Raw genomic sequence first — 17,558 nt, 5'->3', positions numbered from 1 at the left:
TGACCTCACTGGCGTGACCTCGTGTAGTCAGGCGATTATGTTTTGTGTGTCAGGCATGCGTATCCTGGTGAATCTGTTGTTGGACACTCTGCCGATGTTGGGGAACGTTCTGCTGCTGTGTTTCTTCGTCTTCTTCATCTTCGGCATCATTGGCGTGCAGCTGTGGGCGGGGCTATTGCGTAACCGCTGCTACCCAGAGGAGAACTTCACCCTGTGAGTGACACGCGCACACCACGCACACACGCAAATGCACGCACACATGCAAGCACACACACACGCAAGCGCGCACACACAAGCACGCACACACGCAAGCACGCACACACACGCAAGCACGCACACACACGCAAGTGCGCGCAAAACGCAAGCACACACACATGCAAGCACGCACACACACAAGCACGCACACATGCAAACACACGCACGCAAGCACACACACGCAAGCACGCACACACACAAGCACGCACACATGCAAACACACACGCACGCAAGCACACACACGCAAGCACGCACACACACAAGCACGCACACATGCAAACACACACACGCACGCAAGCACACACACGCAAGCACGCACACACACAAGCACGCACACATGCAAACACACACACGCACGCAAGCACACACACGCACGCACGCACGCACACACACAGGCACATACACACACATGCAAGCACACACACTCACATGCAAGCACACACACATGCACGCACACTCACACACACACGGTAAATGTAGGCTTCATTTCCTTTTGTGCAAAATATAGTTTTTGCATGTCATATTTGGGATTAAATTATGATGTTTTGATGCTTTTCAATTAAGCATTCCAGAGTTCTCTTGATCTTTATCTTCTGTTGTTGTTGTTGTTGTTGTTGTTGTTGTTGTTGTCTCTTTGAGCTGAATTGTTGTGATAGAACATTATATCGTGATGGCTCTTTTTAGTGTGTTTACCAGAGTAAACTCACTGTGTTTATTAGAATGTGCCTCAAGAAGACATTTATGATGCTGTCATGATGTTCCCTCATTAGTGTGCACTGCAAAGACAGCATCGGACCGCATCACTTGAAGAAAACAAATTCCATCCAATAATACAGAGCTGAAGTAGAAACTGCTGTTCAGTGAATCTGTTCTGTCACAGGATGATGGCGTACAGGAGGAGCTGCGGGGAGAATTATGACTCTGACCTTGTTATGTCACACATGTAACGCCACAATAATGGACGATGTGAGACGTTAGAGAGACATTACTCTTATCGGAGGCTTCTCCTGCATCTATTGTTAAATTCACTCCTGATGCACGGCTTTGCTCTTCATTTCCTTGCATTTTATTATTGAATCGCAAATGCAGGTAACAATTTTAATATTGCGTATTTTTTGTCATATAGAAATGCACATTTGACAATAAATGAACATATTTACAGAGGATAAAAATGAATATCTTTGTCCTTAATTCATGGGGGTCCATGCTTTAAAGCTCTTGTTAAATTCTCCTTTATATTTGTCATTATGAAAACACAATTCTTGTATGGAAAACAGAGTTTCCCCTTCTGTCGCTCTCTCCACGTTGTGTCGGAGAAGCGACACTAGGGGTCTCTCTTGAGCGCCTATATCCACCTCTGATCTATGAAAAAAGGCCAATGAGAGTTAGCAGACACACACACATACTGTGTATTAAAAGAGTTATTTCCCTTAAAAGAGTGAATTTCTCTAAAAGAGCAAAACACAGCGGCGTTGAACGTCCTTTTCAGGACGCGTCTTTTTCAAGATGCCCTTCCGCCCCTGTGTTGTTCCTGGATGCGGTAGAAGCCTCTCTGCTTCAGACGGCCACAGGCGCTGTCTCGTGTGTTTGGGCCGCGATCACACCGAGGCAGCGTTTGTGGATGGTTCATGTTCTCACTGCGAGAACGTGACCATGACCACGTTGCGGTCGCGGCTTGCTTTCAACAGAAAGCAAGCCACCCCAGCTGCACCCCGCATTGTTCCTTCTTCCCACGGGATTGAGGACGATGCGGTTGGCGCTGGGGGCGATTTGGGGGCGACAGCGGGTGCAGTTTCCCCCATCGGAGCTCGCCGCCGCATCGGAGAGTGTGATGTCTGATGCCGAGGACTCCCCTGGACTGCCGCCTTCGGGCCAGCAGGCCCAGGCTGAGGCCGACGCTCAGATGTCTCCCGGGCCGCCATGAGCGTGGGGTTGGATTGGAACCCTCCATCCTCCCCACAGCCTTCACGGTTGGATGACTGGTTCCTGGGGGCAGCGCGCCGTTCGCGGTCACGCATCCCCCCGGTCCTGTTTTTCCCGGAGGTGCATGACGAGCTGACATCTACGTGGAGAGCCCCGATCTCCGCTCGTTTAGGTGCCACCCGCTCCACTCTCACCACCCTCGACGGCGGAGAGCGCCACGGATACGGGGCGATTCCCCAGGTCGATAGGGCAGTTGCGTAACATCTATGCCCCGGTAGCCCTACCTCCTGGCGTGGCCGCCCCGTACTCCCATCCAAGCCCTGTAGGACAACATCCTCGCTCAACGCGAAGGCCTACAGTGCGGCTGGACGCGCTGCCTCCGCCCTGCATGCGATGGCCCTCCTGCAAGTCCACCAGGCCAAAGCACTCAGAAACATGCACGGGGGTGGACCTGATCCTGATGTGCTGCAGGAACTGCGCTCAGCGACCGACCTCGCCCTGAGAGCGACGAAGGCCACAGCGCAGGCACTCGGACAGGCGATGGCCACCCTAGTGGTCCAGGAACGCCATCTCTGGCTCAACCTGGTCGAGATGCGTGAGGCCGACAAGAACCACTTCCTAGACGCACCTGTCTCCCAGATTGGCCTTTTCGGCGACACTGTCGAGGACTTCGCCCAACAGTTCTCCGCGGTGAAGAAGCAGACGGAGGCCATATCTCACATCATGCCCCACCGTACACCTGCCGCTATGGGCCCTGCCCCGTCTGCTCGCCGAGGGCGTCCCCCTGCAGCGAAGAAACCAGCTCCTGCTCCGCCTCAACCCGGGCCCAGCTCTCAGCCCCAGCGTCGAGCACCCCGCAGGCGGCGCACGCCCCCTGTCTCACGAACCCCCTCTAGGACCCGGAAGGCTCCCTAGCGTTCCTGAGACAGTCGACCCAGAGCCGAAGACGTTAGCTCCGGAGGTGGTAAGACCGCTTCGTCCCCCGGTGGAGGGCCGGGAGGAGAATCCTTTGTTTTTTCATTTGCCACACCTCCTGACGGAAATCGCGACCCTCTTAGCCAAGGGCGCGGTAGAGCCCGTCCCTCCAACCGAAATGAGGAAGGGTTTCTACAGCCCTTACTTCATTGTACCCAAGAAAGGCGGCGGCTTACGACCAATCCTGGACCTGCGAGTTTTCAATCGGGCCTTGTTAATACTCCCGTTCAAAATGCTCACGCAGAGAAATATTCTGGCTGGCATTCAGCATCTAGATTGGTTCGCAGCGGTAGACCTGAAGGACGCGTACTTCCACGTCTCAATTCTGCCATGACACCGACCCTTCTTACGGTTCGCGTTCGACGGCCAGGCGTTTCAGTACAAAGTCCTCCCCTTCAGCCTGTCTCTGTCCCCTCGTGTCTTCACGAAGGTCGCAGAGGCGGCCCTTGCCCCTCTGCGAGTAGCCGGCATCCGCATTCTCAACTACCTCGACGACTGGCTCATCCTAGCACACTCTCGAGAGTTATTATGCACACACAGAGACCAGGTGCTCCGGCACCTCAGCCGCTTGGGGCTTCAGGTCAACTGGGAAAATAGCAAGCTCACTCCGGTTCAGAGCATCTCTTTTCTCGGGTTGGAGTTAGACTCAGTCTCAATGACAGCACGTCTCACGAGCGAGCGTGCTCAGTCGGTGCTGGACTGCCTCGCTTCCTTCAAGCCAGGCACAGTGGTCCCTCTAAAACTTTTCCAGAGGCTCCTGGGGCATATGGCGTCCTCTGCGGCGGTCGCGCCGCTGGGGTTGATGCATATGAGACCACTCCAGCACTGGCTCCAGACTCGAGTCCCGAGACAAGCATGGCACCACGGCACGCATCGGGTAAGGATCACCCCCGCCTGCCTCAAAACACTCCGACCCTGGACAGACCTCTGCTTTTTACGGGCAGGAGTGCCCCTGCAGCAGGTGTCTGACTCAAGTCGCTGCGTGCCACTCACATCCCCGGCAAGCTCAACGTCGTAGCGGACGCGCTATCACGACAACGCCTGCCCGGCGGGGAGTGGAGGCTTCACCCCCAGTCGGTCCAGATGATTTGGGAACGGTTTGGCAAGGCCCAGGTAGACCTGTTCGCCTCCCAGGAAACCTCCCACTGCCCGCTCTGGTACGCCCTAACAGAGGCTCCCCTCGGGACAGACGCACTGGCACACAGCTGGCCCTCAGGGCTGCGCAAGTACGCATTTCCCCCAGTGAGCCTTCTTGCACCGGTGCTGTGCAAGGTCAGGGAGGACGAGGAGCAAGTCACGCTAGTGGCCCCCTACTGACCCACTCGGACTTGGTTCTCGGAACTCAGGCTTCACGCGACAGCTCCTCCCTGGCGAATTCCCCTGACCTCTGGAACCTCCACGTCTGGTCCCTGGACGGGATGCGGAAGAGCTAGCCGGCTTACCGGCGACCGTTGTGAATACAATCAGCCCCCTCTACAGGCACCTTTACGCCCTAAAGTGGCGCTTTTTCGCAGATTGGTGTTCTTCCCGAACTGAAGACACGCAGAGATGCGCGATCAAGTCAGTGCTCCTGTTCCTACAGGAGAGGCTGGACAGGAGGCTGTCCCCGTCCACCCTCAAGGTGTATGTTGCCGCCATTGCCGCCCACCACGATCCTGTAGACAGCAAGTCTTTGGGTAAGCACGACCTGATCCTCAGGTTCCTGAGAGGCGCCCGGAGGTTGAATCCCTCCCGGCCAGGCCTAGTTCCCTCCTGGGATCTCTCGGTAGTCTTGGCAGGACTCCAGAGACCTCCCTTCGAGCCGCTTGAATCAATTGGACTCAGGGCCCTCTCTCTTAAGACGGCCCTGCTGATCGCGCTTGCCTCTATCAAGAGGGTCGGGGACCTGCAAGCGTTCTTTGTCAGCGACACTTGCCTGGAGTTCGGTCCGGCGGATATATCTGTGATCCTAAGACCGCGACCGGGCTATGTGCCCAAGGTTCCTACCACACCATTCCGAGATCAGGTAGTGAACCTGCAGGCGCTGCCCCAGGAGGAGGCAGACCCAGCCCTTTCGTTGCTGTGTCCAGTGCGCGCCCTGCGCATTTACCTGGACCGCACACAGAGCATCAGACGCTCTGAGCAGCTCTTTGTCTGCTTTGGGGGAAGGCAGAAAGGGAATGCCATCTCCAAACAGAGGCTCACCCACTGGGTTGTCGACGCCATCACACTGGCTTATCACACCCAGGCCGTGCCCCTACCCTTGCGGGTCCAAGCTCACTCAACAAAGGGTGTTGCGTCCTCGTGGGCACTGGCCAAGGGCACCTCACTAGCAGACATCTGTAGAGCCGCAGGTTGGGCAACACCCAACACCTTCGTGAGGTTTTACAACCTCCGCGTTGAGTCGGTTGCGTCTCGTGTTTTCTCAGGTCCGAGCCCGTAGAACTCAGTAACACGTAGACCGACCGGCCGGGTGGATCGCTTGCGCCCAGCGCCCTTTTCCTGACGTCAAGCTAAAGTAGTGCGCCTTCTTCCCAGGGCGCCCCACTCCGAGTCAGGACCCTGGTCGATTCCTCCCCAGCCCTCCGGGTCCGCGGTTCAGTGGAGGAACTCGCCGACCCAAGCCACTGCGGGTACCCTGATGGCTACCCTGTACTGGTATAGGTGCTCCACAGGTAAGGCCTCCTGTTCGGACTCCCCCTGTGTGTAATTCCACGGTTCTGTTCCCTTAAGAGCGGACCCCCGTGTCTCCCTTAGGCAGTTACAGCTGCCCTGGTCGTCGTGCTGTAGCAACTCCCCCCTTTCGAGGCTGGATCTACCACCGCGCCATACTTTCCACACGAGCCCTAAGACGGCTGTGTGACGTGTCTACCACTTTTCCTCCCCAAGAAAAAGGGCAGTTGTGGTCTCCGCAGGGTCTGGGTAAGACCCCCTTCCCTATATGCGTGTAAGGGCCCAGGCCGTGATTGCTCTATGCGAGAAACATAGAGAGAAAAGAGGCCCAGCCAGGCAGGCCCGTTCCCATGTTGGCAAACATCGCCTTGTTCCCCTCCCAGGGTAACTAGAAGGATCCCGATGTTCTTATGGGGCATTGGGGAAGGGTACGTGCAGCCAAGTACAGACGATGCGCGGCACTGGATGAAATCCCTGCCCACCTCTGTATCGGCGGTTCACGTACACGGTTCAGCGCATGGCAAGATTGGAATGGGTCCCCTAGTGTCGCTTCTCCGACACAACGTGGAGAGAGCGACAGAAGGGGAACGTTTGGTTATGTATGTAACCTCCGTTCCCCGAGGGAGGGAACGACACGTTGTGTCTTTCCTCCGCCATGTCGCTGAACCGAGCCACTGTTGTGGCCGGACCATTTCCGGCTCCTCAGAAAAATCCTGAATGAACTCCCGTATTTGCGCCGCTTAAATACCCGTATGTCCAGGGGCGGGACATGCAAATACTGGCTGCCAACTCTCATTGGCCTTTTTTCATAGATCAGAGGTGGATATCGGCGCTCAAGAGAGACCCCTAGTGTCGCTTCTCCGACACAACCTGTCATTCCCTCCCTCGGGGAACGGAGGTTACATACGTAACCAAACGTTAACCCCTTACATCCCGAATACATTATTAAGGATTAATGCCCAAAAATAAGAGCTTATAACTCAAATTATATCTGTATCAAATTATAAAAAACCTAACTATATTAGCATCGCGCTCAGAAACTCTCATGCTACATCACCGCTGACAAAACACACAAAAATAACTTTTATTGCAAACATCTGAAAACTTCTCTAAATACTTAATAAGCAGTGTTGGGTTAGTTACTCTAAAAAAAGTAATCCATTACTAACTACTAATTACAAACACTAGATTACTGTACTAATTACAAGTAACTGCATTACTTATTACTAATTACTTTCTAAAACCCTGTTCAACCTCGATAACCCCTTAAATCATATAAAATCTAATAAATTATTCATGAACTGGGCAATGAATTTAAAGAGGCGTTATATTTGAATATTAGACGTATTTAAATGAACTATTGTTCGAGAGTCTATACAGTAATTATCGCAATTACATCAGAAGTAACTGTAATTAAATGATTGAAAAATTAAAAGTAATCCCTTACTTAATTACCGTAATTAATTACTTAGTAATGCATTATCCCATTAGCGATAGCATAGCTGTAATGAGGACACATGAGGAATATTTCATGGTGTTGTACTTTATCAGCAAATATAAAAGCAGTGTTTGAGAACTGGTCAGATCAGATATATTCATTGTAAAGATAAGAGTCTGCGCTTTACAACCACTCCTATGTTGTGCAGATCAAGCTAGTGGTTGTTGAGTTATATTACAGTATAGTTTCCGTGATGCTCTGGCCAGGGGATGTGCTGCCCGGTTTAATTGGGTAGCGCCACTTGGTCACTCTTCTGCAGTATTTGGCTTTTGGTATTTCCCATGTGCAGCTGTAAATGTGCATGTTGAAGGTCAGACAGTCAGTTTATTAAATGACGAGCTGTTTGTCCTCAATAAAAGCAGATCATTTGGTGTGGATGCCCTGAACCGCAAGGTGGACATCTTTATTTTGATGTAATCCCCTCCATGCATGTCTGACATTACCCGTATAAAAATATCCTCCTCCACTTTCCCTTTATACTGTATTTGCACCTCCTTTATCTTACGTTTAACTTCTTTATTTAGCTCTTTTACCTTAAGTGTCTCATTCCTTAAAAAATCCGTTCTCTTCTTATTTAAAGTTTGTTTAAGATCGTTATTAACCCAGAGTTTGTGAGGGAACGCTCACTTTCACCCAGTTTGAAAGCCCCTGGTCAAAGGTTTTGCCCCATCTCATCGGACAAGTTATATACGGTTCAAGATTCATCATAAACACGGATATCTCACAGTTGTTAAAATCTCCAAGAAGAAAGTTACAGAATGCCATGTTGTAGCTGGCAGCAATGCCCTCGGCTGCAAGTGCCACATTTGGCACAGAAGTCTCCGAGAAACCAAGTGAATTGTTTTTCAGCTTGCGGTTCAATCTACCAGAAATGAAAAGATGGTGCAGACAGAGAGCAGGAGAACGGCCCCTCGGGCGTCCGCTTCAGGGACATTCATTCTTACCAGCGAAACGTCTGTGGACATCTGCCCCTCACGTTCAGTGTCTGGAGTTTGAAGTGTTTTCTGTGGTTCAGAGCATCTACAGCACCGGTGAAAGATAAATGTAGGCTCAGATTGTCTTTGATGATGTTTGTCCTCTGTAATCTTTTGAAATATCATTTAATCTGCTGTCAGACTTTGATCTTTCCGTGTGTTGTGATGTGTACTCGGGTTTATTAAAAACAACTGAACACTGCCTTTATGATTACAGAGTGAGAGCGCCAATACAACCCGTGACCCGCTCCTGTTCAACAGTCTGTGTGTGTCTTTATACTCTATTGCTGAAAAGACATTTATGTCGCGCTAATGTTCCTTCCGTGCAAACACACTCAACAGTCTGAATGCACTGAGAGAAAGAGAGACGGCAGACGCTGAGGGGATGAAGAAAACTTGATATTTTTGTTTGCCCTCCAGATCTGTGAGCATCTACTTAGACGAGATTTAGACTCAAAGATTCATAGAAACATCCTCTAATAAACTATTCAAACCTCAATATCTCTAGAAGATAATCTAGTCATATTTAACTGCAATCGGCGTTTGGTTGGGACGAAGCATTTCTCTTTCCTTCATTTGCATATGAGGCCTTGAGGAAACGTAATGTAGTCGGATGATGTCATTTTAATATTGAACTATTTGCATAAGTTTGATTCAGAGTTCCTAGTCATGGAAAACCTGGAAATATCAGGGTGTCTTCCAGGCCTGGAAAAGTCATGCAAATAAAGATCTATAGTGAAATCTGGAATACTTCTCTAGTTACGCTGAGCTCTATAATATTTGATCGGCTCATTGAACGTTTATGCTGTTTTGCAATAAGCCTGTATGTACACAAAGTTTATTTATTTAGATTTTGTTTGGTGCAAAATAAACAATCTTTAGCAGTTTGTCTTTCTTTTTCTTGCCCAAGACACATTAGAGAAAAGAAACTATTAATTGAATCGGATCAACGTGTATCTAATCGAATTGTTCTGAATTTGCCTTTTCACACCCCCACTCTTGAGTGGTCTGTCCTTAAACCATTACAATTAATATATGTTAAAAACTTATGAATATGCATGCTAAAATAATTGCATGATTTATCTTGTCATGAATATTTATAGTAATAGAAATATACTATTAATAGGCCTGTCAATCAATGCAAATTTATAATTAAAATATTTACATGGTATGACGATTAATTTAATGAAGCCCCTCAAATAACAATTTATAATGATTACAAAATGATACATAGTTATATTTAAATAATTATATATAAAATATAAATATTATAAATATAATACAGATTTAAAGTGCATTACTGCACTACTCTGCAACTGGACCCTGGACTTCCTCACTAACAGTCCACAGTCTGAAACCAGAAATCCTCCACGCTCACTTTGAACACGGGTGCAGCACAGGGCTGAGTGCTCCTCTACTCCCGCTTCACCCTCGACTGCATACCTGAGCATGGCTCCAACTCCATAATCAAGTTTGCAGATGACACCACGGTGGTAGGTCTGATCAGCGGCGACAATGAGACGGCCTACAGGGAAGAGGTACAGCACCTGGCAGTGTGGTGTGCCAACAACAATCTCACACTCAATACCCAGAAGACCAAGGAACTGATTGTGGACTACCGGCGGACTAGGAAAGGACACACACACACACACACACTCCCATCTACATGGATGGGTATGAAGTGGAGCGTGTGATGAGTTCAAGTTCCTGGGTGTCCATATCTTTGAGGATCTTTCCTGGACCTACAACACCTCCATTCTGGGGCCGGTTGCATAAACATAGCCATTAACCTAAGACTGCATCTAACAATTCGTTTGACTAGCTAAAGACGCCATAGAAAGCTGGAAAAATAAGACACTGAACAGCTTAAAAAAAATGGCCGACAGTGGACGCTCTACATTTTTTTTATTTGCTGAGACTCCAACGCTTTAAAATTTATTTTAATGAACACATTTAGTGATTTAACCCAAATAATTAAAAACACAACATTTCTGAAGTCAAAGTCTTCAACCAAGTCTGAACTCGCGCCCCTTTCAGCCCCCACTGGCTCAGCTGAATGTAAACAAAGGTTATCCTGAGGTGTGCTGTCTTACATTTTGGTCTTTAATTAGACTGATCGAAGTTTTTATGCAACTGACTGAGAAAATTAAGACCAACATTTTAGACGACTAACTAGTAAGACTAGTCTAAAACGGTTTTATGCAACCGGCCCCTGATTAAAAAGGCGCAACAGCACCTTTACTTCCTTAGGAAGCTACTGAAAGCTCACCTGTCCACCCACATCCTGCTGAACTTTTACCGCTGCACTATTGAAAGTGTCTTAACAAACTGCATCACAGTGATGGCAACTGCACTGTCTCCGATCAGAAGGCACTCCAGCGGGTGGGGAAAACTGCCCAATACATCACTGGTGTCCAGCTACCCTCCATCAATGACAGTCACTATAAACGCTGCCTAAGGAGGGTGAGAAGCATTATCAAAGAGACCTCTCACCCCATCCACGGTCTGTTCACTCCTCTCCCATCCAGTAGACGCTACAGGAGTCTTCACTGTCCCACCAGCAGACTCAGGAACAGTTTAGCCCACCTCCTGATGCTGCTTGCACTGTTATGGCCACCGGCCATATACATATATTTACACATTTACATATTCATACCTAATTCTGTACAATGCACCTTCAGTTTATGCTTCTTCATTTGCACCTTGTACTGTATTATAGACATCTGCATTGAGCTGGTCTCTGCTTCTCTACATCATATCTTTGCACTTAAAAACCCCATATTGTATATACATATTTATATATATATATATATATATATATATATACACACACATACTATATATACATATTGCTATTTGCACTTCTGGTTAGATGCTAAATGCATTTCATTGGCTCTGTACTTGTATTTTGCACAATGACAATAAAGTTGAATCTAATCTAATCTAAAAATGACATTATGGTGGCACATGAGTAAATGATTAAAAAAGACAAAAAAAGACACTTTACAATAAGGTTCCTTTAGTTAATGCAAAATATCAATGAGCAATACATTTACAGCATTTATTAATCATGTGCTTGTTAACATTAGTTAATGCACTATGAACTAACAATAAACAATTGTATTTTTATTAACTAACATCAAGAAAGATGAATAAATGCTGTAAAATATACTGTTAATTGTTGAATTGTTGGTTTGTGATATCTAATGAGAGTTAACGAATGGATCCTTATTGTACAGTGTTACCCAGAAGTCAATAGAAAAGTGGCTTTAGAATCCTATACGGTATATTGTTTATTTCCATATTATTGAACAGACGACATCCATTGGTCTACAGCTCACAGCAATCCAACTTACAATTCGTCTCGGTTCTGTCACGTAAGAAACGTACAGTTATTAGTCGCTGTGTCAAATGTAGAAAAACACGTCTTGAGACCCCTATGTTCAGAGTTGCGTTCCATCAAGCTGTGTTTGTGTGCAAGAGCGTGTTCTCATCTTGTGCTGTCTGCTGTCAGTAAGTGTGGTTTGTTCTCTGTATAAGCTGCTTGTTGTCTATACAGCTGAAGTTACACTTACTGCCCCCTGGAGAGAGCAGGTGGTACTACAAGCATGAATTATGGTCCGGGGACATGATTAATTAAAATTAAAATTAATTTGTTATATATAATAAATCGCACTGAATTAACACGTTAAATCGACAGCAATAATTATTATATAAAATTATTAAAAATATGATATTGTATCAAAATTGTAGTAGTGTAAATTCTAGTAGCAAATAATAAAAGTAGTATTACATTAAATGTAATAAAAGTAATTTGAACCACTCTCTTCTGCATGCTAATAATGTTTTATTTGTGCCACTATATTTCATAGTTCACTAGCATCAGTGCTAACAGCTAAATAAAAAAGTTAGACTGCTGTAGTCAACAGACGAGTACAGTGCGCGCAAACCGTTCACGCATCATGAGCAACTGTGTCTCGAGTAAACACGCGCACTGTGTGTCGGACGCGCTAGCACCTGTTAGCAATTTTTGAACAAAAAGTTCCCTTGAAGCACACATGATGCTCTGTGGACCATTCTCAAATCATGCTGGAGAACATGGATCATCAGGTTTTGCACCATTTTTCGACCCCTGTGTTGAGATGTCCCAAATCATATTTCTTAATCCCCTCTCTGTCTCTAAGCTCAACGGGTGTGGCACTTCCTGCGGCGTACTACTCTCTGGATGAGGAAGACGAGAGGCCCTTCATCTGCTCTCTGGCGCAGGATAACGGGATTATGTCCTGCAGTGACGTGCCGGCGCGGCGTGTGGCGGGACACCAGTGCTGTCTGGATATAGATGATCTACTACATCACCAGGCTTTGGGCCTGCCGACCGAATCCTTTCTGAACGCCAGTGCCATTGTACCCGGAGTCTGTGTCAATTGGAACCGATACTATACCCACTGTCGCACGGGGCACAAAAACCCACATAAAGGAGCCATCAACTTTGACAACATCGGATATGCCTGGATTGTTATATTTCAGGTAACTAAGAGACTCATTTCCATCAGAACATTTGAAAACAATTATTCATTAAAAAACCTTTCACTAAGAATTTGACCGAGGTTTTGCTTTGTGTTTAGGTCATTACTCTGGAGGGCTGGGTGGAGATCATGTATTACGTCATGGATGCTCATTCCTTTTACAACTTCATCTATTTTATTCTGCTTATAATAGTAAGCACACACAGATGTATGTGTCTGATTGTCTGTGTGTTTATTTTGAATAGTTTTGATGCTTCAGGCTGTTTGTGCTGTAAGTGACTGAGCCAGTATGTTTACTGTATTTATGAATGTTTTCACAGTTAATGGATTGTGCATACATTTCTCTGAGCATTTAAGTAATTACATTCCTTCAGGTTAATGTGGGCATCCCATAATAACCCTGCTGATGTTTCCAACTGCTCTGAATGAAGGGCAGTGAGACAGGTTTGAGGTTTGCAGTGAGTGAGACAGGAATCTGAAACTTTGTCTCAACCACACAGGTCGGGTCGTTCTTCATGATAAACCTGTGTTTAGTCGTCATAGCAACTCAGTTTTCGGAGACCAAACAGCGCGAGCATCAGTTGATGCAGGAGCAGTGGGCCGCCCGTCAGTCCTCCAGCACGTTGGCGTCACTGGCCGAACCCGGCGACTGCTATGAGGAAATCTTCCAGCTCATCTGCCATGTCCTGCGTAAGGCGCGCCGACGCACTGCTGCATTCTTCCGAAATCTCTACTGTAAACCACAGGAGCAAACACCAGAGAAAACTAATGTTAACGGAGGAGACAAGAGCCTCCAACAACATGGTGAGAGAGGGACTAATGGACAAATAATTGGACAGATGGGTAGACAGACGAATGAATGGATGAAAAGATAGACAGATGGACAGATAATGGATGAACAAATGGATGGATGAATAGATGAGTGGACGAATAGATGAACAGATGGATAGATAGACAAATGGGCAGATGAATGGATGGGTGAATAGATGAATGAATGAACAGATGGATGAGTGGATGGATGACAAATGGATGAATAAATGGATATATACATGGAAGGGCATCGGTTGGACGAATGGATGAAGAAATGAATGAATAGATGGATGGAAAAATGTATGAATGGATGGATGAATAGGTGGAAGGATAGACAAATGGATGAATGGATGGATGGATCATAGGATTGATGAAAGAATGGAGAGATGAATTGACAAATAGATGGAAAGATAAATTGATTGACAAATGGATAGATAAATAAATGGATGGATGAAAGAATTGAAGGATGGATGAATAAGATTGACAAATGGATTGATGAATGGGCCATTGGCTGGAGGAATGGATGGATGAATAGATGAATGGACAGATGGATGAATGAAGGAATGAATGGTTGGATGGATGGATAGAAAAATGGATGAATTGATGAATGAATAGATGATGGATGGACAGACAAACAAACGTACAGATGGATGTATGAAAGGATGGACAGATTTACAAACAGATATATAGTTGGATGGGCATCAGTTGGATGAATGGATGGATGGACAAATGGATGAATAAATTGATATATAGATGGATGGGTATCGGTTGGACGAATGGATGGATGAATAGATGAATGGATGAAGAAATGGATGAATAGATGGATGGAAAAATGTATGAATGGATGAATGGACAAATGGATGAAGGAATGAATGGATGGTTGGATGGATGAATAGAAAAATGGATGACTGGATGGATGAATACATGATGGATGGACAGACAAATGAACGTACAGATGGATGGATGAATGGATGGACAAATTGATGAATAAATGGGCGGATGGAAGAAAGAACTGAAGGATGGATGGATAAATGGTTGAATGGATTGATGGATGGATGGATTGATGGACGGACAAATAGATGGACAGAAGACTCTGAGCTCTGCTCTCAATACTCTGCAGATGAAGCCACACCCACCACTTCAGCAGCCAATCAAGAGACAGAGGAGGGAGCAGCAGAAGAGACAGACAAGCATCAGAGGGCGGAGGGGCCATGTCAGTGGCGGGGCCGAGAGCTATGGATGGAGATGAGGGTCAAACTGTGGGGAATCGTGGAGAGTAAATACTTCAACAGAGGAATCATGGTGGCCATCCTCATCAATACAATCAGCATGGGCATTGAACACCACGAACAGGTACACACACACACACACACATACACACAATATCAGACACGTGTCTATCAAGGATGTTTACAGTATCGGTACTTCATAGACAAACTGCAGGTTGTCCAGATAGTGTGGAACCAGGAGTTGGAGATGTTTGAGGTTCAGTCTCTCACAGGTCTTCGTGATGTGTGAAGTGAGAGCTGCGGGTCTGTAGTCCTTAAGACTTCTTGCACACTTCAGCTTTGGTACTAACTTTTGAAACACACAGGACGTTTTACCTGCTCAGCACTTACAGACAGGGCGAGTGGAGAATGCATGGATGTTTCCATGTTTAGAGTCTCAGGGAGGTCAAGTGGTTGTGGAGGGGAACATGTGGGAGAACTGGCCAAACCAAATTCAGCTCATAGCTTGTCCAAATTCCCCAGCCCTTCTGAATCACCAGCTTGTGATGGTTCTCGTTCCTCTTCACACTTCCTTGATATTATTCTGCTGAAGCTTGCACTGCATCTGATTCTTAAACTTTGTCTGCACTCTACTCCGTTCCACCAGTCCTGAAGCCCATTTTCCTCTGGCTCAGTTTGTAAGAACAGAATGATCCACACAGAATTTGGTTAAGTCTGATGTTCTGGTTTTACATAGGTTTACAAACAAACTAAACGAAAACACAAGAGCTGCTGTTGCAGATAGTCACACATGATGGCACCCAGAACATCACTTACTGATGTCACCTGCCCACTTCCTTTCTGAACTGTTGCCTTCTGGCCGACGCTTCAGAGCTCTGAGCACCAGAACCATCAGACACAGGAACAGTTTTCAGCGATCCATCTCATAAACCGTTAAAACTGCCCCATTGAGCAACAATTATGTGCAATACACAGTTTAGTCTATTTATATTATCCAACATATCCACTTCTGCCATTACATGCATTGCACTGTACATACTATACCTTATTTTTGTTCTTTATATAACAGATTTGTACCAAAACCGGTCACCAAGAGAAATTCCTTGTATGTGTAATCATACTTGGCAATAAAGCTGATTCTGATTCTGAACTTCACAAACTTTGTCACATCCAAGTACTTCCTCAAAAATGCTCATTATATCAACCTGATGCCCTGACGTTGCGTAACATCAGCCGGTCAGATTAAAACTGGTGATTTTTCTTTTTTCAGACATACAGCGAATGGCTCCGACTACACAAACACACTTATACTCGGGGACATACACACAACAAACACACACATATACATATATAGTGTATGAGAAGACCCTACTCTCTCAGTAGACATGCATAAACCCCTGGACAGTTTGAAGGTTATAAACACACACACACACACACACACACACACACACACACACACACACACACACACACACACACACACACACACACACACACACACACACACACACACACAAAGATCCCCCATTTAACAGGCTGAAGGGGCAAGTGCTGTTATAGCAAGCACCTATGAAGGTGCAGAACGGTACACAAGGGGGGCTGGGTGGCCACCACATTTGTCTCCCCAGTGGTGATGTTTTACACACTGCACCAGGTACTCATTTTAGGCTGAGTCGACCTAGGGGAGGCCCGGGACCGGTTCAGATAATCGTCACTGGTGTTGGCCATGAGCGGGAATCAAACTCAGGTCACCAAGTTCATAGCGCAGCACGCTAACATCTACACTACCGCTCACACACACACACACACACACACACACACACACACACACACACACACACACACACACACACACACACACACACACACACACACACACACACACACACACACACACACACACACACACACACACACTTTCCATAGACATAATGACTTTTATACTGTACAAACTTTATATTCTATCCCCTAAACCTAACCCTACCCCTAAACCTAACCCTCACAGAAAACTTTCTGCATTTTTACATTTTCAAAAAACATAATTTAGTATGATTTATAAGCTGTTTTCCTCATGGGGACCGACAAAATGTCCCCACAAGGTCAAACATTTCGGGTTTTACTATCCTTATGGGGACATTTGGTCCCCACAAAGTGATAAATACACGCTCACACACACACACACACACACACATTTTTCATTCTTTCTCCTTTTCATTTCATAAACAGATTTAATGAGTTTTCTTTAGGTGTGTGTGTGGGTCTAGAAAGATCTGTTGTTGTTTGGTTTTGTTTAAAGGCAGCAACTAAATGTGTAAATATAAATGATTCTGCTGTTGATGTGTGTGTGTGTGTGTGTGTGTGTGTGTGTGTGTGTGTGTGTGTGTGTGTCTCAGATGTTCAGTGTTGTGAATGGACTGTACAACATCTGCACAGCAGTATTACATTAATCAGCAACATAATCAGATAGAAATGAATGTTATTATCTACAAACTCATTTACAGATGTATTTTCTTCTCCGTGTGTCATATAGAGTTTTTTTTAGATATGTTTTGAACATCATTTGACGGAAATGTCCTTTAAATATAGTTAATAATTCTTCATGTCATATTCAGTCATTTTAGTCAGTTTTACTCTGACTAAATATATTTCAGTTGATGTGTGTCAAACTTCAACAGACCAAAGTTTAAAGATTGCGATCATTTGAAGAAATGTCAAA

The 17,558-nt window shown here is 46.2% G+C and overlaps 1 protein-coding gene across 1 annotated transcript in view; it reads left to right on the top strand.

The window, feature by feature from the left end:
* Positions 1-17,558, top strand: part of LOC127646300 (voltage-dependent T-type calcium channel subunit alpha-1I-like) — a 151,355-nt gene that overhangs the window by 62,074 nt on the left and 71,723 nt on the right. Inside the window, exons 5-9 of the mRNA XM_052129828.1 lie at positions 54-213; positions 12,462-12,804; positions 12,903-12,995; positions 13,304-13,646; positions 14,701-14,966. Of these exons, the coding sequence (XP_051985788.1) occupies positions 54-213; positions 12,462-12,804; positions 12,903-12,995; positions 13,304-13,646; positions 14,701-14,966 (1,205 nt within the window). The remainder of the gene's footprint in view (positions 1-53; positions 214-12,461; positions 12,805-12,902; positions 12,996-13,303; positions 13,647-14,700; positions 14,967-17,558) is intronic.

The sequence above is a fragment of the Xyrauchen texanus genome, chromosome 7, assembly GCF_025860055.1.
Source record: "Xyrauchen texanus isolate HMW12.3.18 chromosome 7, RBS_HiC_50CHRs, whole genome shotgun sequence".
Taxonomy (NCBI): Eukaryota; Metazoa; Chordata; class Actinopteri; order Cypriniformes; family Catostomidae; genus Xyrauchen; species Xyrauchen texanus.
The sequence above is the reverse complement of the archived record's forward strand: the minus strand, read 5'-3'. Positions and strand labels throughout refer to the sequence as shown.